Source organism: Phascolarctos cinereus, unplaced genomic scaffold (assembly GCF_003287225.1).
Source record: "Phascolarctos cinereus isolate Bilbo 61053 unplaced genomic scaffold, phaCin_HiC Scaffold_726;HRSCAF=1367, whole genome shotgun sequence".
Lineage (NCBI taxonomy): Eukaryota > Metazoa > Chordata > Mammalia > Diprotodontia > Phascolarctidae > Phascolarctos > Phascolarctos cinereus.
In genome coordinates, this window is record NW_027556098.1 from 8,536,202 (window position 1) to 8,563,671 (window position 27,470).

A 27,470-nucleotide genomic window follows, 5' to 3' on the forward strand; every position below is an offset into this window, starting at 1 on the left:
AGGCCATTCTGGCAAGTTTCTTGAAATACTTAATGAGAACAAATTTAATATGAAGAGGAGGTGGGCTCCATGTAAGGGTCACATAGTAAACAACATGTACTATGTACTTGTACCCAGAGCCCTAGGGCAATTTGGTAGAGGCTATGGACTTGCTCTTAGAACAATATTTTTAAATGAATAGGATTACAAAGGAAAGCAATTAAATTTGTAAAATATTAAAAATATTAAATAAAATGGAATTTAAAACACTGAAATATTAAGAAAAAATACAAACAAGTTCACTGAGCCCAGGTAAAGAACCCCTGTTTTACAACATGCATGGGATCCAATTAGCATACTATGGAATCTTTCATCACCTCCTACTGGCCCTCTTCCCTTCTCTTTTCTCATTCAATAGGGAAGGCAGCAATGGAAAGACACACTTACTGCCAAAATGTTCTGTGTCCTCTCAGGCCAGTCCATTTGGTTGGGACCATCAGCCAGGGTACTCAGTTGGCTCTAGGTAGAGTCCAGGGTTTTTCACCCTGCTAGTGTCACAAGCTACAATCAAAATTGCTCTCTACAAGGGTTGGCTCAACATAGAAGTGAGTGTTCCAAAAGCTGCTCAAAGGAGTCAAAGGGTGGCCAGCAGCCCCAAGGTAATATATCAATTACATTCTGCTGTGAAAACCTGGCTTGGCAGGTGGTTTTGCTCTTCACAGGTCAGCAGGCATTGTGTTTCTAATGACCAACACCATGTATACCCCTAAGGGCTACCTAATAACAGAAAAGAAAATAGCCCAGCTCTGTTGAGAAGTTAATCATACTGTCTGTCGTTGGGACTGAATGTGTACTCAATTCAACTGTTTGTTGCAATCAGGTGCACTTCAGTGGTGTCAGATGATCACCATCCCTGGGGTCCATTAGAGAAACAAGCAAAATGTCTCAGGAGATTCTTCCTGTAATAGATGGCAGTGTAAACAAATCAGCCAAGTTTCAAGATCAAGTATATGGCGAAAATGAAGCCAACTCTAATTCGATCTTGGCATTTGGGGAAGGTTACATAGACCAGGCCCTTCTGCAGTCTGCCAAGGGAGATGGGAAATGACAGTGTCACTCTTTAGCTTTTCCATTAAAAGCTCTTCTATCAGTTTTGCAAACTGTTACCTTCCAACAGGGAGCTGCCATTATTAACTCGGCAGATAGGTGTGTTGTCAGTTTTGAAAGGAACCAAATTTGGTTCAGTGAAGGGAATAAACATCTCAGAACATTCAGGCTGGGAAGCATTTGCATTGACACTACATAATTACCTTTCATTTCATGTAATGATGCTATCACATTTTCTTTGTTCCTCCAATTTCAAAATTATAATATGTCTCCTTCCACTTGAATGGATGTATGGGATTGCAAGGAACCCATTTAACTAAAAGACAGTTTTTGCTCTGGCAACAAGCACATTATCTGTGCTTTATGCAAGGATTCATTGTGAACAGTAGGAAGTGATAGGTTTTATTTAAGAATCCTTAATCAAACAATACAAAATTAGGTGAATTGCTCCTTCTCCGACATAATTTTATTACTTAATTCTGTGGTTAGAAACCCCTCTAACCCATGTGACAGACCAAACCATCTTCCAAAAATGTTCCCCCCACCACCACAGGCGCATAAATACAAATTCTCAATGTGTTCCTTTGCCACTTTTATTTCTAGTAAAGAAAAGATAACACATTTAATCTTTTTGGATCTTTTAGTGTTTGAGCATTCGTAAGAAACAAGCCTAGGAAATGTAAGACATTGAAGTCTGCAATTTGTGGGCAAATTCAACAAGTTTCTGTATATATCATATCTCAACTTGGTCTTCACTACTCTTTTACACAAGATCATTGGGGTTTGACATGAAAAGAAAGGAACTACCATACACAGTATAAATAAGCATATAATTTAATTAACAAGAGATTTATTAGCTGCTTATGATGCTTGTTATCTTTAGCTAAGTATTGAGATATAAAGATAAAAAATGGCACAGGTGATATTGGTTAGGTGAGGGGAGAAGCAGGGAAGGAAAAAAGAATATGTCACAGACAGAGATAAATATACTATGTTGTAAGGTACCATGGGGCAAAGAGGATATCAGATGTGATGCACTAAGAAAATTTCAGTAGGAATTTATAAAGGTCAAAGTGGCTTCCTGAAGGAGATAGAACCTGAGCTGAGCTTTTGAATGAGGATTGTGAAAACTGGAGATTAAGAGAGTACATTCTGTCATAGAAGATGGATTATACACATGCCAAAAAATGGAAGATGGAGTATTGAGGTCTGGAAATAGTTTAATAGTACAGTTAAAATAAATAGTACAGTTGGAAGGTTGGATTATGAAGGGGAATAACTGTGAAATAAATTTGGGAAGGAAGGTTAGAACTATATTATAGAGAATCTTACATACTAACCTTATATAAGGAGGTTATATATTTTTCTGAAGGCAATAGGCAGCCAGCGAAGGTTTTTGAGAGGGGTTGTAGGGTGGAGAGGATGGCATTAAGATTTGTGCCTTAGGAAGAGATTGCTTCAGCATATCTGAGAAGGATGGATTGAACAGGAAAAAGATTGAGATATAAATGCCAGGAAAAATCCTCCCTCCACAAAAAAATCCCCCGACATAGCATAATGAAGATGTCACTGGGCTCAAAGGCAAAAAGGCCTGAGATCAAATCCTGCCTTAGATGCTTACTGTGTGACTCAGGGAAAGTCTCTCAGCCTCAGTTTTCTCATTTGTAAAAGGAGACAGTTGTATTTGAAGCACTCTAAGGTCGCTTCAAATCTCAGATCCTAAAGCTACCAAAGAATGTTGAAGGGAAATACATAATTCTATTAAAACAGATGGAAACATATTATGAAGATTGACAGGGGGATTGGTTAAGTAAATATTTAGTTAATAGGCATTTATTAAGCACCTGCTATGTGCCAGGTCAATATCAGTAAAACAGCCAAAAGGTAGTCCTTGTTATCAAAGATCTCACAATCTAATGATTAAAGTTAGGTCTTTGTGATTTCTAAATTCCGTAATTATAAATTCCCACTGTAGTCTAGCAGCTCCTTTTCTTCTTGGTGTTTTCAGAGGCTGATAATATGCACACATAAATACACAGACATTCCAGTTTTTCAGATGGTGTTCCTTCAGATCTGAGTACCCAAAATACATTTTGTATTGGCTACTGCATGCTTTGTTAGGTGGTAGTGGCCAAATGTCAGTCAAGTTGGGCAATATTAACACTAATGAGAGAATGCAAATACCCCCTTACTGATATCCAGCTATTCGCTGGCAAGAATTACAAGTTAATCTGGGGGCAGCTAGGTAGTACACTGGATGGAACATCAGCCCTAGAGTCAGGAGGACGTGAATTAAAATCCAGCCTCAGACACTTGACACTTACTAGCTGTATGACCCTAGGCAAGTCATTTCACCCTGATTGCCTTGCCAAAAAAAGAGTTAATCTGCATCAAGGAGATGGTGGCTTAATTTAATTTACCATTATGGGAGTTCTCCACAGAAGAGCATGGATGTATCCCTGACTCAATGACACCATTTTTGAGTCATGTAATAATGATGCTTAGAAAGAAAAAAGGCCAAGGACAAAATAAACTAGTTAACTTTGGGACTTTAAAAGTCATCCTTGATGTGGTGTACAAATAACCCGATTCCCTCTTCCCCAAAGTTACATAGTCTATTTTCACTACCTTACTATCACTTTATCGAATTCATCTTTTAAAAAGTTAAAAAAAAATACATATCTTTTGTTTTACATTTAATTTATTTTTGGCGATGGCCTTTAACGAAGATTAAAAAAAAAAAACTCCGTGGTTCAGTAAAACCAAAGAATGGTACATCAACCTTGTTTGACACTAAATGCACCTCTTCTGCCTTATACCTGGCTCATGTGTAGATTTTTCCTGTTATAAACTGAATCATATGATTTTGTCTTAAAAGCTATATTATAAAAAAAATTAGTGAAGTATTTAATTTTAAAAGTGGGGAAAAAATGAATTTGGAATCCAAGGACCTGTGTTCAAATCCAAGCTCTTACTATGTGATCTTGCACAAATAACTTATCCAGGCCTTATTCTCTTAATGTAAAAAAATGAAAGAGCTGGATCCAAAGACTTCTTAGGTATCTTCCAGCGCTAAATCTATTATCCCATGAACTTGTTTAAATGGGGGTGGGGAATAGTCTTCAGGTTTTTAAACTATGGATAGAGAATCTCAGGCTCATAATTTATAATTAATGGTCCTTCAATTCATTGCATCTCTTGGCTAGGTCAGGTTATGTCTAGCAGTATTAGGTCAAACTCCTCATATTTTGCAATTGTATTAAATGTCCACCTGTAGCTACCTCTGCGCTTAACTCATAGGGTAGAATGCTAATTATAGCAACACAAAGTTTTGACCTGGGCAAGGATGTGTGAAGCACCATGATTCTAGTAAGGGATCTGGAAGAACTGTGGATAAGGAAGGCAGAACCCTCTAGTGGGGTGCAGACCAGAACCAAATCCTTCTCTGCACTCCCTATGGCCACCAAAATATGGAGTATCTTGCATTCTAGGGGAAAGAACATTTCTTTTTCTTTAGGATTTGAGGAGCTACGCATAATTTGTGAGCACGTAGTTGGACAGAACCCAATGAACTTTTGTCCTTTTTTTAACTAACCATGTATCTTTCTCTTTCTCTTATGATCTCTGTAACTTGTGGTCTTTTTTCCTTTATCTGTTGGTTTACTGTTTTTCTCTCATTTCTTTCCTACCCTCAGTATCTTCCATCTTTCATCTTCTCTTCCTTCTGCTCCACTGATATTTCCCTTCTTTTCTCAACTGGACATAATATGAAACTGATCTATTTGACGTTTAAAAATAAAACTCCTCTAAAATGTATACACATATATGCAATATCATTTATTCCTCATAATAACTCTGGCAGCAACTTCTATTATCCATATTTTAGAATTGAAGAAAGCGAGGCAAGCAGAGGTTAATGACTTGCTAGTTATTAGCTAGACAAGGCTAGTAAGTGTCTGAGGCTGAATTTGAACTTAGATCTTTTAGGCCTACTGCTCTATCTATTGTGACACCTAGCAATAAGGCAACTTTTCACAAGCTTTCAGCCTTTCAGAATCATGTTTTGAAGGAAAGGTAGTATCCCTGAATCCAAGAGTTGAAAGAGACACCAGAGACCATCTATTCTACCCTCTACATGAAGAGGAAACCCTTCTACCATACAACCAATAGCCTGTCATCCAACCTTTGCTAAAAGTGAAAGAGAATTCTCTGTCTCCAACCACTGCTCCCAGTTATGCCTACTGGAGTGAGTTAGAATGAATCTGATCCCCAGATAGAATATAAGATCTTTGAGAGAAGAAACCATTTTTTTTTGTTTATTTCCTATTCCTATTGTCTAGCACTAGCACATGGTAGGCATTCAATAATGCTTGTTAGTTGACTCATTGAACTCTCATTAATAAGATACTTACCAGCTACTTGAAGACAGTTATCATCTCTCCTTCTGCCCCCTCCTCCAAATTTGCTCTTAAGGCTTAGCATCCTCACTTTCTTGAGCTGATTCTTACATAGCATGCATCTTCATCAAGACTGTCGCTATCTTACTTGTTCTCTTCTGGGTATTCCATCAAAGTCCTTTTTGATTGAGTTGCCTCATTATTTAGCCACCATACTCTGACTCTGAACTGGAGATTCTGTGTCTATTCTTCAGCTTGTATTTCATTAAGAGCACTAAGCTAATCATATCCATACCCATACTTTGTTAAAGTAATGACAAAGTCAACAAATAATAGATCTTGATGCTTTCAAAAGGAATTATACAGGAGTGCAAAATTAATTTTTAAGGTGCCAATTACCAATCACAGATTTACTTTCAAAATGCCCTTTTAATTTATAAGACTAATGAATGGAATGCATTTAGCCAGCACACCACAGCTTCATGGATGTGCAGGTAATGAGAAGATCTCTTTGTGACTGTGACTGACAGTAGTCAGTAGGTAAAGGAATCCTGGAATAAATATTTATTTAATTAATTAATGACAGAGTAGGAATCCAACCAGAGAGAGATTTGAGGATCTTACTCAAAATGGGGGCTCCTTGACACCAGGAAATTTTAAAGGCTTTTAAGGTGAAAAGCAAATGAAAAAGTTGTACTAGACAGCTTGGTTTGTAAAAACTTTGCTAAGTAGTAACTACTGCAGGCCTGTCCATTAGATTGTGCTTCGGTCTCCCTGAGTCATAATACAGCATCAGTGTTAAATCAGCACAAGGACAAGTACTTTAAAATGTCAACAAGATGAGTAGAAACACACATGGATGAAGCTGACTTTAGACCTGCGACCTCAGATCAATTTGTTTCGGTTTGGTTTCTACTTATTGATCAAAACAGATCCGGATTGGATGAGATACAGACCAAAAGCCCAATCTAGTAAATACAAACTGAAATACCTGATAAAGAGCTCCAAAAAGCTTATTATCAATTTATTTTTAAACTTGCATTCATTCCAGCAAATCACTTATTTTTCTATTTGAAAGCTTTACATTTTGAGCCAAAGAATCAGGGCCATCTTGATAGCTATGGCCCAGGGAGAGAAAGTTAAATGCATTAGGGCCTTTATTACAAAAAAAAAAATGGTACAATATGATAGCTGACATATTTTCTTTCTAGCTTGGGTGAGCTGGAAAAATATACTCATTCCAAATTCAGAGTTGTCAAAACTTAACATTTCCTTAATTATTTAAATTTTGGGATGTAATTTTTTTTTCCAAAGGGGTATATCTACTATCCTTAGAGCAGATACACAGGGATACTTGGGAGCACTGGGAGTTCCACACAAGTTCATAAGGCACAGAATCTTTGAGTTGGACAGGACCTCAGAGGCCATCTAGCCAAACCTACAGAAGAACAATAATACCCTCTACAAACTACGTAATGAGAGGTCATCTAGCCTTTGCTTGAAGTAGCTACATCTAGAGGAAAGTTGTTCCACTTTTGAATATCTTTAATTATTAAGAAATTTTCTTAATGGAATCTAAAATTCCTTTAGTTCTGATTATTTTAATCTGCTTCTTTGAAATTTCTCTTTACTGTTCTTAATTCCATTCTGTTCTCTTGTACAAAGAAGAATATGTCTACTCCCTCTTCCATATGACAGCCCTTTTAAAATTAAAAGGCAATTATCATGTCCCTCCTAAGTCTTATCTTCACCATGCCTGAAATGACATGATCTTAAGACCCTTGATTACCTAGGTTGCTCTGCTCTGCATTTGCTCCAGATTATTATGCTCCATACTACAGATGACTGAGTAGGATAGAATAAAGAATCTTCACCTTCCTTAACATAGACGGTATGCTTTTCTTAATTTGACCGAGGCTCATATTTACTTCTATGATTGTCCTATAAAGCTACCAACTCTCTGGCTCTCAGTCACTAAGATCATTGGATCTTCTTTCAAATAGCTTGTCATTTTCTCATATCTTATACTTATAAAGCTAATGTTTTAAAGCCATGTATAAGATTTTCCATCTATCCCTCTTCAATTTCATCTTATTATTACTACATTCTACCTTGTCAAGATAATTTCAGATCCTGACTCTGTAATGCACTGTATTAGCAATCCCTCCCACCTTTATGTCATATGCAAATTCTGTAAGCATGCCATCTGTGCCTTGAGCAAGTCACTGGTAAAAATGTTAAAAGTCAGGGCCAAATGCAGATCCCTGGGGGAACTCCACTAGAGATTTCCTTCTCAGCTGATAGAATCTTGGATTAAAGCTTCATATTTAACAATGATTGCTTCTTGAATCCAGCCATTTAACCAGCTTTCCATAAATCCCACTAGAATATGATTTAGCCCATAAGTTTCCATATGTTCCAGAAGGGCACCAGAAACAATCTTCCCACTAGAGCACATAGTACAAGTATCCGTCATATTATTAAAATCATGAGCACTCCAGCTTCAAATCTATTTCTGTATCTGAATAAAATTAAACATGTCTCATTTAAGTCTGAGTTAGGAATAAATGATGAATCAAAAACTAGACCTTTCTATTTTAGCTTACTTATTTGGCAGTGGTAAAGAGGACACATGTATCATAAAACAGCCAAAAGAACTTATTCAATGCAATGTCAAAGAGTTAGGACACAATATTTCGTTCAAGCAATGATCAATCAACAATCACTGCTTGAGTAATTAAATGCTATGCCTTAACTCTCTGACAAGCTAATTTTTTTAGGAGAAGAAGAACTAGTAGTTGGGGCAATATAGGACAGGAAATTAAACTTTGGTTAACTGGAATGCTCAGCAAATGGGACTACTTTGGTTACTTCTCATTGAAGTAGTAGTGTGATATTAAAATAGGAACAGATCCCTGTTGGGCACATGTTGACTTAGAAATCCACAAATTAACATTATCTATGTTGTGTTGTATTTCTATTTACTTTGTTAAATATTTCCCAATTACATTTGAATCTGGTTCAGTGTTTGCAGGTCGGTGAGTTTGACATCACTGCACTAGAGTACACATTCTAGGTCAATCATTGTGTTTTGGAAGTATTTCTAAATTGAATCAGTCTACTTTTATGACATTACTAAGTAGAGTAGCATGAATATAATGCATTCCTTTGATGACTAAATATTTTCCAGTCTTTCTGAATTATTTTTCTCATGAATTCTAGCACAGAAGTGTAATTAGTGAAGTGTCAAAATACATAAATTGGATTGAAGGCATACTGACCCCAAGGCTTTCCTGGAAGTTTGTCTACCTGTGTATGTGTGCATGTACTCCCATGTGCACATGTATGTGTGTTTTATTTTTCACATAAGTCCAGGATATGATCATTTCCTTCATTGTACCAACAGCCGAATGTTCAATATTGTCCTAGGTAATGGAGAGATCCAGTGAATCAAGATCTTACTATATAGCTAGTCAACTTACTCGATGAAGTAGTCTCTTCCATCTCTGTTTGCCGTCATCTCCCATCCATAAGGTGGCACCTGGTTCAAGCTCCAGGTTCCTGAGGGAGGTGGCCAGCCTGAAGCCTTGGTTCTGTGGCTGTAAACCAAACAAACAAACATTGTTATTACTTATCTTCTGGATATTTCCATGGAGAAAAGCCTAAGAATATAGAACCATGGGGAAAGGACCTTGGATACCAGTGAATTCAATCCCATTATGGGCATTAAAAAACAACAACAACAGCAACAAAATTAGGATCCCCACATCTACGTATCTTTGTAAGGACCATGCCTAGGCCAGTGATCATTCCCAAACAAAGTTCAGTGTTTAAAGACCTTTGCAAAAGCAACCTGCAAATCAATATGCAAGCAAACATTATCAAGTTGATTTTTACTTAGGGAAAGTCTTCTGATTTTGTTGGTATAGAGAACTCCTAAGTAAGGAAACTGTATAGTAAAGTGAGTCAGCACCTTCTTTGCAATTTATAATCTTAGAGAATTGCTCAGAGCATTAGGAAGTTAACTAACTTGGCTAGGGTCACATAGCTAAGACATGTAAGTGGCAAGACTTGAACTGAAGACTTTTAGACTGGAAATCCAGATCTCTACTATATCAGGTTGCTAACAAAACAAGCAGTTATGAAATTGTAATAGATAAACAAATATGTCTTCTGGACACTCAATAAAAAATTTATCTTATATAGCTATACATTACTATTTTTGAAATGTATATGGATGTTTTGTGATTAATAAAATGCAAATGTATTTTAAAACATTTCTGAATTCGTAATAAGCATGTATCATTATGTATCTCGACAAATGGATGCTAATATTACAACTTCCTTGTGAGGATTTTTGGATTAAAAAAACTGCTTTTTTAAAGTCCCTCACATCATATTTGAAAGGGTTGGAAAGCCCTGGCCCAGCCATATGCCTCCTATTACTTGATCTTAGTTGAAATGCCCACCTATGGAAGCGAATTATAGCTTTTATGAACCTTCTGTAGGGAACACTAAACCTTTGTCCCCTGCCTCTTCAGTCCCAAATCAAGATTTAGGAACTATGACTAATTAGACACCAGCCAGGTGCATTATAAAGCCTAAGGCAAATCACTGATGTAAAATGCTGGCATAAACCCACATATTAGCTTTTTATACCTGTCAATACCCAGTGGCAGTTTGTTCCAGGAGCAGATTGAAAGTAACTGTGGATAGTAAAGCAGAGGTATGCCATATTCTAGGTGGCTGGTGTTCCAGGAATAAATAATACACAGAAACTGCTCAAAGTCAACAATTATCAGAGTGCGCAAGCATATATTATCCATAACCAATTACTTCAATTTAGATAGCAGGGCTCCAAGAAAGATTCTGCAAGAAGCTCTCCTGGAGCAAAGTATACTCAGAAATACCCTAACTGGGCCCAGTTGCTATTAGATATCACCAAACATTGGCATTTTGAAGAGGTAATTATGCTTGAGAAAGGGAAAAGAATGATTCTTAGAGTCTCTTTTAAATACTTTTCAAAACTTTATGAATGCTGATAAATTTGAACATGCATACGGGCCCTGAGGTACATTTTGTGGTATCATAGCATGTGTTTCCTTTGGGAAAGAATTAGGGGAGACATGATAATTATCTTCAAGCATTTGAAGGGCTATCTTCTGAAGGAGGATTAGAGTTCTACTTGGTCCTGGGAATAATGGGTGTAAACTCTAAAGAGGCAAATTTGTACTTGAAATAAGGAGAACTTTTGCTGTTGTTCAGTCATTTTTAACTCTCCGTGAGCCCATTTGGGATTTTCTTGGCAAAGATACTGGAGTGATTTGCCATTTCCCTCTTCCAGTTCATTTTTAGATGAGGAAACTAAGGCAAATGGGGTTAAGTGACTTGCCCCCACTCACATAGCTAGTAAATGTCTGAGGCCAGATTTCAGCTCAGGAAATTGGATATTTCTGACTTTGGGCCCAGCACTCTCTACTGCTCAACCTAGCTGCCCTAAAGTATAATTGTTGTTGAAATCATTTCAGTCATGTCCAACTCTCTGACTCCATTTGGGTTTTTCTTGGTAAATATGCTGGGGTAATTTGCCATGTCTTTCTCCAGCTCATTTTTACAGATGAGGAAACCAAGGCAAACAAGATTAAGTGACTTGTCTAGTTCCACACAGCTAGCAAGTATCTGAGGCCAGATTTGAACTCAGGAAGACGAATCTTTCTGCTTCCCAGTCCAGTTCTCTAAAAGCAAAATGGACTGTCTTGAAATGTGGTGACTTCTCAACTCATTTAATGTATTCCAGAAAAGCACTTGTTAGAAATGTTGTAAAGGGAAATAGTTGTTCAGGTACATGCTGCTCTAGAAAACCTCTGTGGTTCTTAAATGCTACAGAAGCATATATGTCAGATGATGTGATATCAGTATGTGATGACGCTTTTATAGACTCCATAGAAACATGCTTTAGAGACTTCAGGTAGATGAGTGTTTATAATGGGGAGCCCAGTCCTTTAGTTTCCCTAAACCATTTGAAGTAACTGTAGAAGATAGTAAGGAAGAGTATTGAGCAGAGCATGTAAGTGAATATCACTGCTAAGTGAGATCCTTTCTCTGCTAGGCAATCAAGAAAGGAAAACAAGGGTCATGGTAGTGGCAATCATCTTGGAAATATACTAGGAAAAATTGAGATCTGTGAAAGAATTTTTATCTGTAAAATTAGAGGACTAGAATAAATGAAATTTAAAGCCCTATCTAGCAATAAAAATCTTAGGCATTTCACCTACTGTTTGGGGGTCCCTGCTCTGAACCATACAGTGTGGGTAGTTTTTCTTTCCTAAAGTGATGGAGACACTCTCTTCTCCTGTCCTCTTCTGTCCTCTGCTTTCCTGACCTTTCCTCTCCTGACCTCTCCCACACTCTCTTCTCCTGACTTGTCCTTTCATGTCCTGTCATATGCACTCTTGTTCTGTTCCCTGCTCTCCTTTATTCTTCTGTCCTCTCCTTGCCTTTCTAGGGATGAAGATTGTACAAAGTCCCATCCCCTCAGCCTATTTTCATGTTATGTTATTGTGATACTCGATACGTTCTTTAATCCATTGGAAGGCGGCTTGGTACAGTAGAAAGAGCACTGGTTGTGAAGTCCGAACACTTGGGTTCAAATCGCACCTCTGAGATTTCCCACCTGTATGACTTTGGGGAAGTCACAACCTCCTTGTATCTCAGTTTCTTCATCTTTAAAATGTGGAAAGTGGTGGTCATGAGGTGGATGAAATGGTCTTTAGCAGACCTTCTATCTCTATCTACAGTGATCTTATGATTCTAAAATACCTGCTGTATTAATTTAGGCCCTTTTATTTTGTACCATACTCTGCGGCCATGAGAAACAATGGAGCCCAGCAGCTTCCTCAAAAGAATTCTGTAGGTCTCTTTCTTTTTCTTCCACTAGCAAAGCAATCTTAATTTCTTTAATTTTCCCCTCATGGAACATCCATCATTTTCAATTCTTTTAATCATCTTCATCAATTTCTCCATGATTCCCAAGTTCCTTCTAGTTAAAAGTATGTGAGCCTATGATAAAGTTGGTGACCCAAAGAAACCAAGAATCTGCTAATACAAAAAGAGACAAACATAAACTTCTGGCTTTTGTACATACCAAAAAGTATAACAGACTTTATTCCTTTTATATGCAAAAGTAGGCAAGGGGAAGAATTCTCCAGTGAGTGTTATAGATACATACTTCACTGCTTTGATATATAACTTAAGCCATTGAATGCTAAGCAGAAATAATATAAAATCCATCAATTCCTTAAGAACAGTAATTGCTGTGACTACTATCACTTTCAACAAATTTGTAAGGCTTTCTGAGGCAATCTTGTATTACAACTACTTATATATATATATATGCATGTAGATTCAGTTGAATTCTATCCATTTATTCACAAAGTTTTCCAAAATCAGAAAATCATATGATATAACTCAGTGACTACAAAAGAAAGGATGTCCACATAGAGAACTCAACAATTTCTTTGGGGTTATGGACATTATGAAATTAATATAAATTATGGACAGTTATCACCATCCCAGTGTGAATACCCAAGACAATATCTGTTTGGACAACCTCAAGGATAAGGGGTTAGCCCAGCACAACATCAGGACCATCTTACTATCTCTCCAGAGTCTGCTAGGAGAACCCAACATTGACAATCCATTGAAAACCTATTGAATTCCCCATAGCCTCTAAAAAGTACATGCTGAAAACCTACATGAAACAGGTGACTAGCCAAGAACTCTGACCCCAGATGCCCAGCCTCCTTTCCCTTCACCGTGTGTGTGTGTGTGTATGTGTGTATCTTTTCCCCTTCCACATGACCTGTCTTCCTTCTTCTCTCTTGTATATAGAACTGTATATACCATAGACAATTTTCCTTTTTCTTTAAAAATGTTTCTCTTAAACTGTCTCTAGTTGAGACCTTAACATTAATGTATAAATAACTTTTGTTTTCTCAAAAGCTAAAAAAAAATATCCTTCCCCTAATGAGGCTAACTTATTAAAAAACAAATAAATGAACCGTCCCTCCTCCCCCCTTTTTAAGCCTTAATCACCTTTGGGGAAAGACGGAGTGCTTTCAAATATAATTTACATGTGAAGTAGAGAATTACAATAGAGACCTGGAGGAAGCCTGAATTTCATTACAAACATTACAAAGTATGTGCAGGAAGCAGTGAACAACATTTCAGAAAGATGTCACCAAATAAAACCTCCAACCATAAACAGAACACTTGCTTAATTATGATATAGATGAGATCTAAGGATCCTAACCCATCTTAACACATAACACAACAAACAAATGGATATTTTTTAAAAGGAGACAATTTAACATCTATTTCCCAATTTGTTGGCATCAACTAACTTAATTTGGAAAGCCTTAGTGACATTGAACAAATTAAACATACAAATAAAGGAATTAAAATATGCATACAAAATTTTATCTTGCTTAAAAAACTCCATGATAAACAAACTGCTAAATAACTCTAGTAGGTGTTTGGATTTTTTTTCTTTCCCCTGATTGAGCATTTCTGATGCACTTTCATCGTGAAAATATAATCTGACATCAGTCTGTCTTTGCAGTCTTGACTCTTATTACTTCTTACCATCGGGTACTTAAGCTGAACTCAACTATCTTCTTCATTCACCATCTTCTGTACCATTGCTACACTTTGCCACCTCTGTGCCTCTACTCAAAATTCAATGCCTTAAATTCTTTCCTTCCCAATAACTAATGAATTCCAATTCATTCTTTGAGGCACAATTCAAATAAAAACTCTCTGTGAAGCCTTCTCTGTTCAGTCCAATGTCAGAAATAGCCTTTCCTCCTTAACATCCACAAAATACTTCACACCTTCTTTATGGTCTTATTCTATATTATTTATTTTAATCTCTTATCATGCATAGTTATTTGTATACATAGCATAGGGGTTATACCTTCTCTAAATTTTATATGCCTAATGTTATACACATACCATAGATTTAATATACAGAGATGTTTAACCATTGGTTGAATTAAATTGATCCAGTTGTGTCCCAATGAAAGTGATCAATACAAATTTTGACAATAATTCCTCTTTTCCTGTCCACAAAGAGAAGTCCACAAAAAGGTGATAGCTTTGGGACCTAAATCTTTCCAATGGAGGCCTCAGATCACTACCAAGCACAAAGCCAATTCTTTGGCGGAAATTGTCTTATTTTCTTCTCTTGGGAAATATGGAAACTTGGGGGCTAAATGAGAGTGTAGCTGAATATATTCAAAACTGATTGCATGGTTGGATTCCAAAAGTAATTACTGATTGTTCAATACGAAGCTCTTAATCTAGTATCCTAAGAGCTATTGAGTACAGTACATCAAGTATGGGGCAATGCATCATTTTCCTTTCTAAGTATTTTACAAACATGAAGCATGTTTTAAATTTTCCACTAAAATGATTTCTACATTGGAATAATAGTAGTTTATTTAGTCTCGCTTTACTTTCCCATTCATTTCTGGTTTCATGTATGTTTTCCCCCTTTAACACAGTGTAAGCCATTATAAACATTGCCCTAATCCTATTTTATTTGCTTTACATTGTTCTGCATCAGTTGTTACATGTATCTTTATATTTCCAACATTTATCATTCTTACCTGCATTCCAGTGATCTTAGGAGAGATCACAATTGAATTGGTCACTCTCCTACCATCATTCAGCCTGTTTCCACTGTTTCATTATTATAAATGATATAGCTCTAAATTTTTTCATGCAGATATTTTTTTCTTCTTGATTTTGGATAATGACCTTAGGGTATATTCTGAGTTGTGGGACTATTAAGTCAGAGGGAAAATTACTTTTATAGCTCTTTCATTGAAAGTCCAGATCACTCTCCAATATGATTCTTGTAAGTTTGCTTTTAATTCAACTAAATTCAATTCAATTATTGATTGTACCTCCTGTGTGACTGGTATTGTGTGGGAGTGTCAGCCAGCACTGTGAGACAGGGTCTATGCTCCTGAAATCTTAATTTATCTCACAAGTATAAAATTCCCCAGCCTGTAAAGGCTAGTGACTAAAATGTTAAAAAACTGAACTTTTGGAAAAGATGACACACACAAAAAATCACAGTATAGTAGGATCACAGATGTAGAGCCAGGAAGGGTCATTTAGGTCAGCCCCTTCATTTTACAGACTAGAAAAATGAAGGTCAAAGAGGTTTTCAGGTGGCCCTTCTTGATTGCTACTCTATGAGTGGCTCTCTATGAATGCCCTTAATTCCTTTCCCTCTCATCTTCTCCAGCAATTTGCTCCCATCTCTCCTTTTTTCCCTCTTCCTCACTCCCCCAACTCCCAAGATGTTTCTCTCTACTGACTACTTCTTGGTTGCTTTCAGTCATCACTAACTTTATACTTAAAACACACCCACCCACCCCCTTTTATTGGTGGGTTTTCAGTTAAGATGGTGGTGTAAAAGTTTACAAGGAGCCAAGCTCTCACATATCTACTGCAGTAAAGTTCTAAAAATAGTGTCAGACTTAATAATGATAAAGAAATCCAAAGAGAAACCTTGGTAAGCAAAGACAGCCATAGACCTATGGAATTCTTCAATCAGAGAAACCAACTTAAGCACAAGAATACAAGTTGGAAAATCACAGGGGTCTCAGTAACCTTCTACCTCTATGACTGTGGATACAGGGTCACAACACAGGGTATAGAGATACAAGGCAGAAAACAGGCTACAGGGGTCTCTGAAGCCTCTGGTACTCTATCCAGGAGGCAACAAGTCTAGACCGCTTGGCAAGGGAAGCCTTGTTGGGGGGGGGGATCAGAAAACTACAGAAATTTACTTTGACTATGAATATGGAGCCAGGAGGAGGAAGCACTATGACTAAGATGTCCCTAGGGTCCAGAAGGACACAGTAATATAAGATAAGACACTCCAAAGATCCCTAAAGACAGCAGTGCTCTTAATACAGATGATCCAAGCACGTCCTGAAACCTGCTAGCACTCAGTGCTAATACACCAGGATAGATGGAGGTTTGTGACAGAAACCCAGTTAATTGAGGTTTAGAGTAAACAGTGGTGGACCATTCAATCCAAGGACGTTATATGTGCCAGATTTTATCTCTGGGACAAAGTCCCAAATCAAGAATCGAGGCTGCATATGTGAGCAAACAGAAGAAGACATTGAATACTATAAAGAAAGATTATGGGTAAAGAGATACTTCAGAAGTACACACCAAAGAAAAGGATAATTTCACAACAAATGTAAACTGAGCTTCAGAGAAAACAGTGGTTTGGTCACAAGAACTACAGAACGACCAGGAGAAATAAAGCAAAAGATTTTTAAAACATAAGTAAAATAAAAAAATTAAGTGAAATAAAATAAGTAAAATTTTTTAAAATGGAGAAAAGAATTAGGAGGAAAATAAGTAGCTTAGCATCATTGAAAACAATACTTAATAAATGTTTGTCTTTGAGTTAGAATGCAGTAAACAACCCATTGACTCCATGAGAAAGAAGGAAATATTAGGACAAAATCAATAGATTGAAAAATAGCTCTATAGTATCAGATGCAACTGGTTGGGAAATGGGTGAAGAAAAAAAAACTTCATGAATCATCAGACTCGCTAAAAACCATTATGAAACAAAATCACTTATGTATCTTACTACATAATATAAAATAATTAAAATTGCCTGAATATTTTTGAATCAGAAGTCAAAGTTAAAATTAAAAAAAATACCAGTTACCCCCTTAAAAAAATCAAAGTCAAAATTGCAAGGAATGTCATGGCAAAAAATTTTTTAAAAATTAAAAAAAAAACTACTCCAGAATTTCTTAAAGAAAAAACACATTGTAAGCAGCCAGAAGGAAAAAGTTCAAGTACCAAGGAGCCACAGTCAGGCTCACACAAGACTTTGCAGTGATTACTTCAAAAAGTAGAAAATCAAGGATGCAATGTTACAAAAGGCAAAAGATAAAAACTTAGAATCAAGAAGAACTTATACTACAGGACTGTGTATACTATTTCAGGGAAAAAATAGATCTTTAATGGGATAGAAAACTTCAAAATATTCTCCATAAAAATAACAGAGCCAAAGAGGAACATTTTAAAATAAGTTTGCATTGAGGAACTTTATTTTGATATCATCATAATTTTCCCCAGTAAGTTCATATACGATTATATATATATGTAACATATATATACATATATATACACACACACACACACATACATATACATATACACACACAGAAATCCTTATAGTTTTGTATCCCTATAATTTTCCCTTTTCCTTATCCCTTCCAGACAGTTGTCTCAGACAGATGTAACAAATAAAGAAAAAGAGGAAAACTCATTACAAGTTATCAGTACATTGAAAAAGTCCAAACACATGTGCAATTTGCAACATCCATAGATCTCTCATCTCCATGAAGGGGTGGTTGGGAGATTCCTGTAATATCTCTTCTTTTGAGGCATGTTTATTTTTTTTTATAATTTTGCAACATTCACTTTTGATTTTCCCTTTGTGTGTGGTTCTTTCTATTGTGGTTATTTTTATATTGTTGCATTGTATATGCTGCTTTCTTGAATCTGTGTTGAGCAGAACTTCAAAGCCAAGCAAAAATGTTGAGAAATATATAAGGTAAAGACACTTTAGCAATGGGAAGGAGTTAAATGATGAACTCTTTTTAATCTATCAGGAAGAGAAGTGACAAGTGTTTCTTTAAGATCATAATGGAATTTTGGGAGTTGAGAGATTCTAGGAAGGAAAGGAGGAGGTAAATGTGTATAGAAGCAGATGGCTTCAATTACAGATCACTAATGCTTCTCATATTTCTTCTTTTTGCCAATTTTTTCCTTCTTTGAAAACAGAGGGGGTACAAAGCAAAGAATCATAGAATTTGAGAGTTGGAAAAGACCTCATCAGTCATCTATTCTAGCTTAGATATGAAGGGATTTATAAAATGTTCAACAGCATTGATTCAGAAGGAATTGTAAAATATTCAATAAATTAGGATCCAGCTTCTGCTTGAAGACCTCCAAGTAAAAGAAATCTACCACCTCTCGAGGCCACCACCTAATTCCATTTTTGGACAACTCAAGTTGTTTGGGGGTTTCTCCTAGTGTCAAGTCTACCTTTGTATCTCTGAAACTTCTACTAATTGCTCATGGTTCTACACTGTGGGGATAAATACAACAAATCCACACTGATTGTCCTTTAAATACTTGAACACAGACACCAAATTCCAAGAGTCTTCATTTCTATAGGTTAAATATGTCCAGTCCCTTCAAATTATTCTTATATGTTAAGAGCTCAAGGTCCTTCACTATCCTAGTGGACCTCCTCTGGATGCTGTCCAATATCCTTCCACTTGGGTGCCGAGAAGCCAGCTCCAAATGTGGTTGGAATAGGACACAGTGCAGTGGGACTTTCACTTCCCTTGTTTTGAATACTATGCCTTTCCTAATGTAGGTAATGTTCCTATTAATTTTTCTTTTTCTTTTCATTCATTGCCACAATATTAATTCATAATGAATTTTCCATCTATTGAAAATCCCCAGATTTTTTAGGCAAAATATGCTCTCATCATACTTCCCTTATTTTGTTTTTGAGGTTCATTTTTGAGCCCCATCTGTCAGATTTTATTATTCTTATAAAATATTATCCTATTTGATTTGGATTAAGATGAAATTTATCTATCATCTAATGTGATAACTTTCTTACCTATCTTCTTATCATCTGATAATTCATAAAAAATGTCACCTATGCCTTCATTCCAGTCAATAAAAATGCCACAGAGAACAGAGACAAGTACAGATCCCTGGGGCACTGAAGTGACTAGAGATCTTCCCCCAAGCTGACGTTAAGCCATTAATAACTATGCTTTCATCTGCCCTTTCAACCAGCTCCTATTCTATCTAATTTTACTATGATCTAGCCCGTGTTTCTTTATCAGGTCCACATAAAATAACATGACAAATTTTACCAAATTTTTTTCTATTGTAATTTAGGTTCATTACATTTATATCATTCTCCTAACCTGCTAGCTAGTATCTTTATTAAAAAAAAAAAGTTTGGTCCAGCATTATCTTTTCCCAGTAGAACCATCTTGTCTCTTTACAATCACAATTTTTTCTTCTCACTATTCACTTCTTAGCAAAGCCTTGGGAATTTTACCAGGAATTGAAGTAAAGCTCACTGACATATAGTCTGGGGACTTTACTCTCTTACCTTCCTTGAAAATCAGCAGGCTTTTCCTTCATGTTCTTCCTTATCTTTCAAAACTCAGCAACCACATTTGCCAATTGGTACAACATGCTAGGATATTCTTTGCCTGCACCTGATGATTTGAACTTATGAAGGACTCTGTTATAGAAGTGATAACAACTTGATATATTCTTGGAATATTTCTGTCAAACAGATCTCTAGAACCCAGTGCCCATTTTCCTACATTCATTGTTACAAATGGTAGATAGGTTCCTGGGTCACTCAGTGAGAACCTTTCCCATGTATTTACAGTGGTATTATTTTCTACTATATTTCATTGCAAATGCCTGTTGTTTCAGCTTCATTACATGTTAAATAGGCTCTTTGGGAACGATCACCATTTATAATGTTTCAATGGGAAAATTTTGTTCTTGGTGCAAAAGGAACATGGAAGTGGTAAGATTATACTTTTCTACCTATAATCTCTATGGCTGCTAGTTTCAAGATTCGGCCTTTTCTTTCTGCTAGGCTCTTGTGACAGCTAATACAAGAAACCCAGAGAAAAAATAAGGGAATATCTCAAGAGGTGTTTTCAAGGGAACAGCTATCACTTACCTTATGCTTTGAATTCATCAGTGCCCAACCTTTGGATCTTCTCTGTCCCTAAGAGACCCACAGGGAAAGCCATATAGGATTGAGAGATCTTCACAGTTGCTCTGAACTATTCTTCAGGGAAGAAGTCTCACCTAGTCCCCACTTTTCTTTTTCCTTTGCCAACAAACCGTCTTAGAATATCTGCAGAGTAGCCTAGACTTATCTACAACAACTCTCTCACAAATCCAGCCTCTTCTTGCTTTCATCCGCTGCCTACTGACAAGCCCAGAGTGGGAGGAATGCTGGTATAGTACTTGGTTCTATTCCCCACAGTTACTGCTTTCTGCCCCCCCCCATAGCTTAGTTGCCCTGGCTGCCTTAGAATTGTAACAGTAGAAATCTAGCACGTGGCAAAAATAAAGCAATACTTCCAGTGGTTTTAAGAATGCTTCTCAACACGGTTCCAGGCATTAACAAGCAAAATCAGCAGGAATAAGGGCATGAAACATCTCAAATAACATTTATCAATCTCTGGGCTGAAAGGAGACCCTCGATCACCCTAAACAGGCAATATGGTGCAGTACAAAGAGTACAGAACTTGGATATGGAGGATTGAGGTCAAATTCGACCTCGACTACTTGTGTAACAATGACATGTCATGTCACCTCTCTGACATCTGTTTCTTCGTCTGTAAAAGGAGAAGGTTGAATTAGATTGCCAAATGTTCTTCTACCTTTAGATCTATGATCCCATGACCTAAAACTAAGATCAACACACACACACACACACACACACACACACACTCATATGTAGTAGTTGTCCACAAGCTGGTGATTTTGACCTTGAGAACTTGGTGATGATCCACCATGCACTAGTATCACAAAGTGTTTTCATATCACATCCAAATATAACAGTGATGCAGATGCTGCTAGATTATTCTTCACATGAGATTATAATTTAGTACAGAAAAGATTGCACTTTATGCTCAAAAGCATCTCTGAAGAAAGCAAAATTTCTTCTCTTTTTTCCCCTCATCAGCTCTTATGCATGTACAAACTGAGAAAAAAATCATTTTTTAAAAGAGGAAGGAATAGTGATTTTGAATATAAAGTAGCAAGAGCAACCCCACAAAATAACTGTATTCATTGCTTCACAGTGATGTAATAGGGCTTCTTATAAGGATGGAAGGAGTATGAAGATAGCATAATTGTAAAAATAAACTAAAATAACAAATATTACAACAAAACCTTAATGAAAGCAATATGTGCAAATATATTGTCTAGTAGAGTACCCCAGGGATCTGTGCCCAGCCATTCTCTGTTTCACATTTTTACCAATGGCTTGGGTAAAGGAAGACATGTCATGCTTATCAAATTTGTAGATGACAGAAAGCCAGGAAGAATAACTGAGACGTTGGATGAGAGAGTTAGGAGCCAAAAATATCTGGGCAGGTTGGAACACTGGGCCAGATTGAATAAGATGAAATTTAACTGGGATAAATGTAAAGACTTACAACTGTATTAAAACATATTGACTTTAGAAGTACAAGATCAAGGAGACATGGCTGAAAAAAATCTTGGAGCCCAATCCAAGCCTCTTGTGGGTAGGGAAGGAGATAGGTCTGCATGAGTTGATTCAGAGGGAAATATTCAAATCTAAGAATATAATATGAATAGTTACAACTAATGAAAAGAACACTAAAATAAAGGCAAACTGAGTGAATATCATTCCTAGTCAGCTGCAGGGAACATATTTTGAAATATATTTCTCTACTTTCAGTAGAAAGGAGGGGATTATAGTTGATGAATGTTGCAAACACTGTCAGATACGTTCACACTTGATTAACTAGGCTTTATTATTTTTCCTTATTTTAAGGGAATGATCAATGAGTAGTGATATACTAAAAATGCATCAAGAAACTTATTTTAAAATATCTTTTAAAAATTAAGTGTTTCTCAGTTTTTGAATTATAATATGAGTGTTGCAATGGACTAAACATGTCAACAGGGTGATAGAGAAGTCAAGAATACTAATGTAATTCTAGGCACTTTTAAGAGAGGTATAATTTCCAGAAATAGAGCTGTTACAGTTTCTAATGTCCTATGCTCTGCTCAGGCCACATCTGTAGTTCTGTTTTCTGTTCTTGCCAACATCTTTTAGGGAGGAAATTGGAAAGCTAAGAAGCATCCAGAGCAGGGGGTGAAGATCCTACCATAGGAAGAGAGGTTGAAGAAACAGGGGAGAAAAATCTGTCCTCTATCCTTAAACAAGATTCTTTGCTTTAGGCCTGTTGAATCCCTTACTTCTTTCAAGATCCAATTCATGTGACAGCATCTCCTATACGAACCCTTCTGTCACATACTCCTGACCTCCAAATGAAAGTTATCCTTCCTTCTGAAGCTTCTAATAGCATTTTGAATGAACCTCACCCTTTGTTACACTCCTTTTACTCCTTTTTTTATGATATTCACACGAATACTTTATCTACTATTGTGTCAGTTTCCTAGCTTATACTTTCTCATTGCCCTGTTCTTTCCCTTCCTTACTTAGGATGGCATCTTCTCTGGGATCATGTTATGCCTAACATCTACCTTCGTATTTTCAGAACCTAGTACAATAATAATAAAATAATAGCTAGCATTTATATAGTGTATTAAAGTTTGAAAAGTACTCTAAAATATTTTTTTTCATTTTATCTTTTTAAGGACCCTGCGAAGTAGGTGCTATTATTATCCCCAATTTACAGATGAAAAATTGAGGCAGACTGAGGTAAAGGTGATTTAACCAGGGTCACGAAGGTAGTAAATGCCTGAGGCAGGATTTGACTCTAGCTCCAGAGCTGTAGTTAACTGTGCTCTCTAGTTGTGTAAGCACTTAATAAATGTTTATTGAATCTGAACTGGTATATAGAGCCGTTCTTAAGTCATATAAACATACATTATTAAGCAGGATTTGAACAGATTCATAATAGCTTTGGATGCATATTTTAACCAATGTGGTATTTTCTTGATTTATTGTCTGTTCCACACAAATTCAGCCAGCCATGCAGTAAAATCCAACTCCTGTGATTTAATTTAAATTCATATAAATACAAATGTTCTCTTCACTCTGTAAAATCACTCAACTTGAAGAATCAACATGAACAAATTAAATATTAAGCAAAACAAATAAAATAATGTATTCAATGCATCAACTGAAGTGATCAAAATTAGATTCCATTTTAAAAGGGGAAAAATATCCTAAAAAATTATTGAAACAGACCCTTGCATTAGAGCATAAGACTCGAAACTTTCCTTGATGTGTATGTGTGTGAGAGATAGTCAGTGGAGTCCTGAAGGCTAAGATAAGAATTATAGTGGAATCTTGTCTATACCCACAATGCATACTTGCAAATAGTTATTTAGAGTGATATAGTACCCTGCATTTCTACTGCATATCAAACGTTTCAAAATACTTTCACATTCATTTTCATTTCATGAGGATCAAATTGGTTCTAGGATAGGACATTTGGCCACAAGGAAAAGGTCTAGAGGGCAGTAACTGGCAAAGGGGACTAGTGTTAGAGCAGGTGCAGGAGGCAGGCTAAATTGATGATGGGTCACCTGGCCTATAGATTCATGGGTTCTTATGCTTTCATTGCCCATTAGTGTCAAAGCTTGGGGGAAGGATGAAACTAAAGAACCGGGTTAAATGAGCCAAGATTTGAGGACTGGAGATATTCCAGCGAATGGGCCAGGCCAGTCTACTGCTCTGTAGGTGACTAATTTATTATATTACTTCAGGCAGGTCATTCAAGCTCTTTAACCTTACTTTTCTTTCTAACCTCAATTATCTACACATATGTTATCTGTACATTTCCTTATCTCTATAACATCCTGTTGGATGCTGGAGAGGAATGTCCAGCTAATGAAAAGGAATACCTAGCATTCCTCTCCTGTATACCTTCAGGAGATGCCCTGCCCCTTTGACTGACAATTTGGACCATTTAGTCCTAAAGAATAGAGAAGTAGTTGGAGTAATTAGGGAAGGAAACAAGCATATTGGCACCAGGAGTAAAAGTAAGCATAAAGGCATGAGAGTAGGTATGAATAGAAAGCTACAGCAATCGGCAGCTACAATGGAAATGGTGGGGGGAGTGCCCAGAATCTAGAGTCATCAACCAGTGGAGTAGACTGGGAGAACATAGACCACAGCAATCCATCACCATGGAGGTGAGAGATGATCTTCAGGGATGAGGTCATCTACACTGGACTTGGGAATCACCAGGCATATTTGTGTAGATTCTGCTTAAGTTAGGGGTAGAACCAAGGCTGGTGATTCCTCACTCTCCTCTCCCTTTCCCTCTGTTGATTCCAAAGTTTATTTCTTTTTCCTTAAAGCTTATTTACCTTCCTATTCACCTTATCATTAAAATCAGTTTTTAAGATAAATATGGCTAACCATTGCATTGCTGATTGATGTGTTTCATTACTCAAATACAGGAAAGAGAGAAAAAAAATTAGATTTTAGAACTGTGGTAAATTTTGCAGTGACCTGATGGCTAGGGGCTCAGAGTGAACAAAAGAGAATTGTTGATTAATATTTTTATAGCTTCTGAGGGCAGAGAAGGAGAAAATTTAATCTAGGACCTTTGCTCTAGCCAATGAGCAAAGTATTTTGGCTGGTAGAAAATGCAAGTAGTTAGTTGCCATTGGGAAATGTATCTGGCCATTTCCCTTCCCATGTTTACAGAGTCCGAGTTTGGAAAGGAAGATGTTCTCCAGAAAGAAAGAGCCCAAGAAGTGATTGGAGAGACAGTCACATCTCAGGGGAAGAACTGATGAAGTAGCTGGGAAGGATTTGGGCCACAGATACCAAGGCAGGGGGAAGTAGGAGGGAGTGATAATTTTTTTCATCCAATACAGCATAGATTTATATTCTCTGCTCCTACTGACATGTTGCCGAACAAAACTGGAGGAAATATTGCAAACAAATTGCCTGGGTCAATTACAAATTTATGTAACTGACTATCAACTGCTGTAGTTACTCCTCTCTAATTGTTTTTCTACCCAACTCTTGAAAGAAGCTGTTTTCACTTTTCTCTACTTCCATCATCTCCAATAATTCTTCCCACCTTTCCAGTTTTCCTTCTTTACTGTCCTCTACATTCACTATGACCCACTGATATTGGCCTATTTGGCTCCTCATACATGATAGTCCATCTCCCAACTCTTTCAACTTTCACAGACGCTTTTTATTCCTGGAGTGCTCTCTCTTCACCTCTGACTCCTACTTTCCCTGAATTCCTTTGAGACTCAACTCAGCTCTCTTAGGGGACCTCTCACTGTCTTCCTTCAGAATAACCTCTCCCTCTTTGCCTCCCCTCCAAGATATTTTCCATTTATTTGGTACACACACACACACACACACACACACACACACACACACACACACTATACATGTTGCCTCCCGAACTATCTCCAGTCATCCTGATGAATATCTGGATGCTGGACTCAGATAGCTCTGGAGGAGAAAGAGAGGCTGGTGACTCTGCAAAGCGCCCCCTCACTCAAAACAAAGTCAATTGCAAGTCATGTTATCATCTCCCTAATGTCATGGTCCTCTTTGAGAATGAAGGACAAACACAACAACCTATTGCCTCCCACCTTATAATGCGATCTCCTTGAGAGCAGGGACAATTATTCCGTCTTTCTTTGTTTGCCCAGTGTTTTTCACAATATCTGGTATACAGTGAGTAAGTACTTAATCAATGCCTGTAGAATGACAATCCCTATGGAAATACTAACAGTCAATTAGATGGCCAAGTGGATAGATAGCATGGTCTCCAGTCAGGAGGACCTCAGTTCAAATGTGGCCTCAGATATTTACTAGCTATGTGACCCTGGGCAAGTCACTTAACCCTGTTTGCCTCAGTTTCCTCATCTGTAAAATTAGCTGGAGAAGAAAATGGCAAACCACTCTATTATCTTTGCTAGGAAAAGTGCAAGTGGTGTCGCAAAGAGTCAGACACAGCTAATTGACTAAACACCAACAAGATGGAAATGCCCAAAACATACAGCTTCTAAAAACAAACATAAGGATACACATCCATCTTAATGGTATCTGTATAGTAGAAAGAGAACCAGATTTGGAGTCAGAGAACCTGTATTTAAGTCTCAGCTCTGTCACCTGTGTGACCTTGGGCAATTCTACTTCTCAAGACTACGGGGTAGTGCTGTTATCTGTAAAATTCATAGGTTGGACTGGATGATCTCATTAGTTCAAGGAAAAGGCAACATAATTTCTTTGAAATCCTGACATGGGTTTGGTGGACTATTGATATGTGTAAGGCTCTGAGTGAATAGAATTCATTTAATGACCATGAACCATGAATCTCAATCCTGTTTTTACCCCTAATTATTCAACTCCTTCAAGTCTAAAATGTAATTGACTTTATTTTCCCAGAGTTATTTTTAGCCAACTACAAGAAAAAGATCAATAACTTCTGATGATGTCTTATTTTTACATTAACTAGTTGTTTTTTAAGAGCTGGAAGTTTTTTCAAATGAAATAGGCATGAGATAAAGCATATAATCACAGACCTAGAGAGGTACTAAGAAATCATGTTGTCAAATTCAGCTGAATAATATATTTAACCCATTCCTCTGAAGGTAACTCTCTACCCTTCCTTCAAAACATCAGAAAGCGAGTTGGGTCAACTAGTATATAATCAACTCCCACATGGACATTTGTGGGATAGACTATAGATAACAAAGGATGCATATTAATTCTATATTCTGTGCCAGAAAAAATTAAGATCCTTCATAGTCCGACCATTTTCTGCCTTTGTGAGCTCTGACCTAAATGATAATCAAGCTATTCTATTTATTGTCTCCTAAACAAATACTTTCCCAACTCCATGATTTTATACAGTTACCCCTGCCTGATATGGTCTTTGTAATTTTTTGCCTATTGAAATTCTACCCATCCTTCAATGCTCACCCCAGTTCCTATAACCTCTAAGAAGATATGTCTGATTATCTTACTCATAAGCAGCTCCAATTCCACTGATCTTTCATAATATTTTCTGATTATATCCATGGATTGTACTGAGTATACCACTGGAAGACACATTGCCTGGCATACTGGTTATTTGTCATCCTGAGTGATATATTCATCTAGAA

At 36.9% G+C, this 27,470-nt stretch overlaps 1 protein-coding gene across 1 annotated transcript in view; it reads right to left on the bottom strand.

Moving 5' to 3' along the window:
- The window catches only part of FRMPD4 (FERM and PDZ domain containing 4), a 746,498-nt gene that overhangs the window by 282,142 nt on the left and 436,886 nt on the right, over positions 1-27,470 (bottom strand). The window contains 1 exon segment of the mRNA XM_021007485.2: positions 8,966-9,082. Within this exon segment, the coding sequence (XP_020863144.2) occupies positions 8,966-9,082 (117 nt within the window).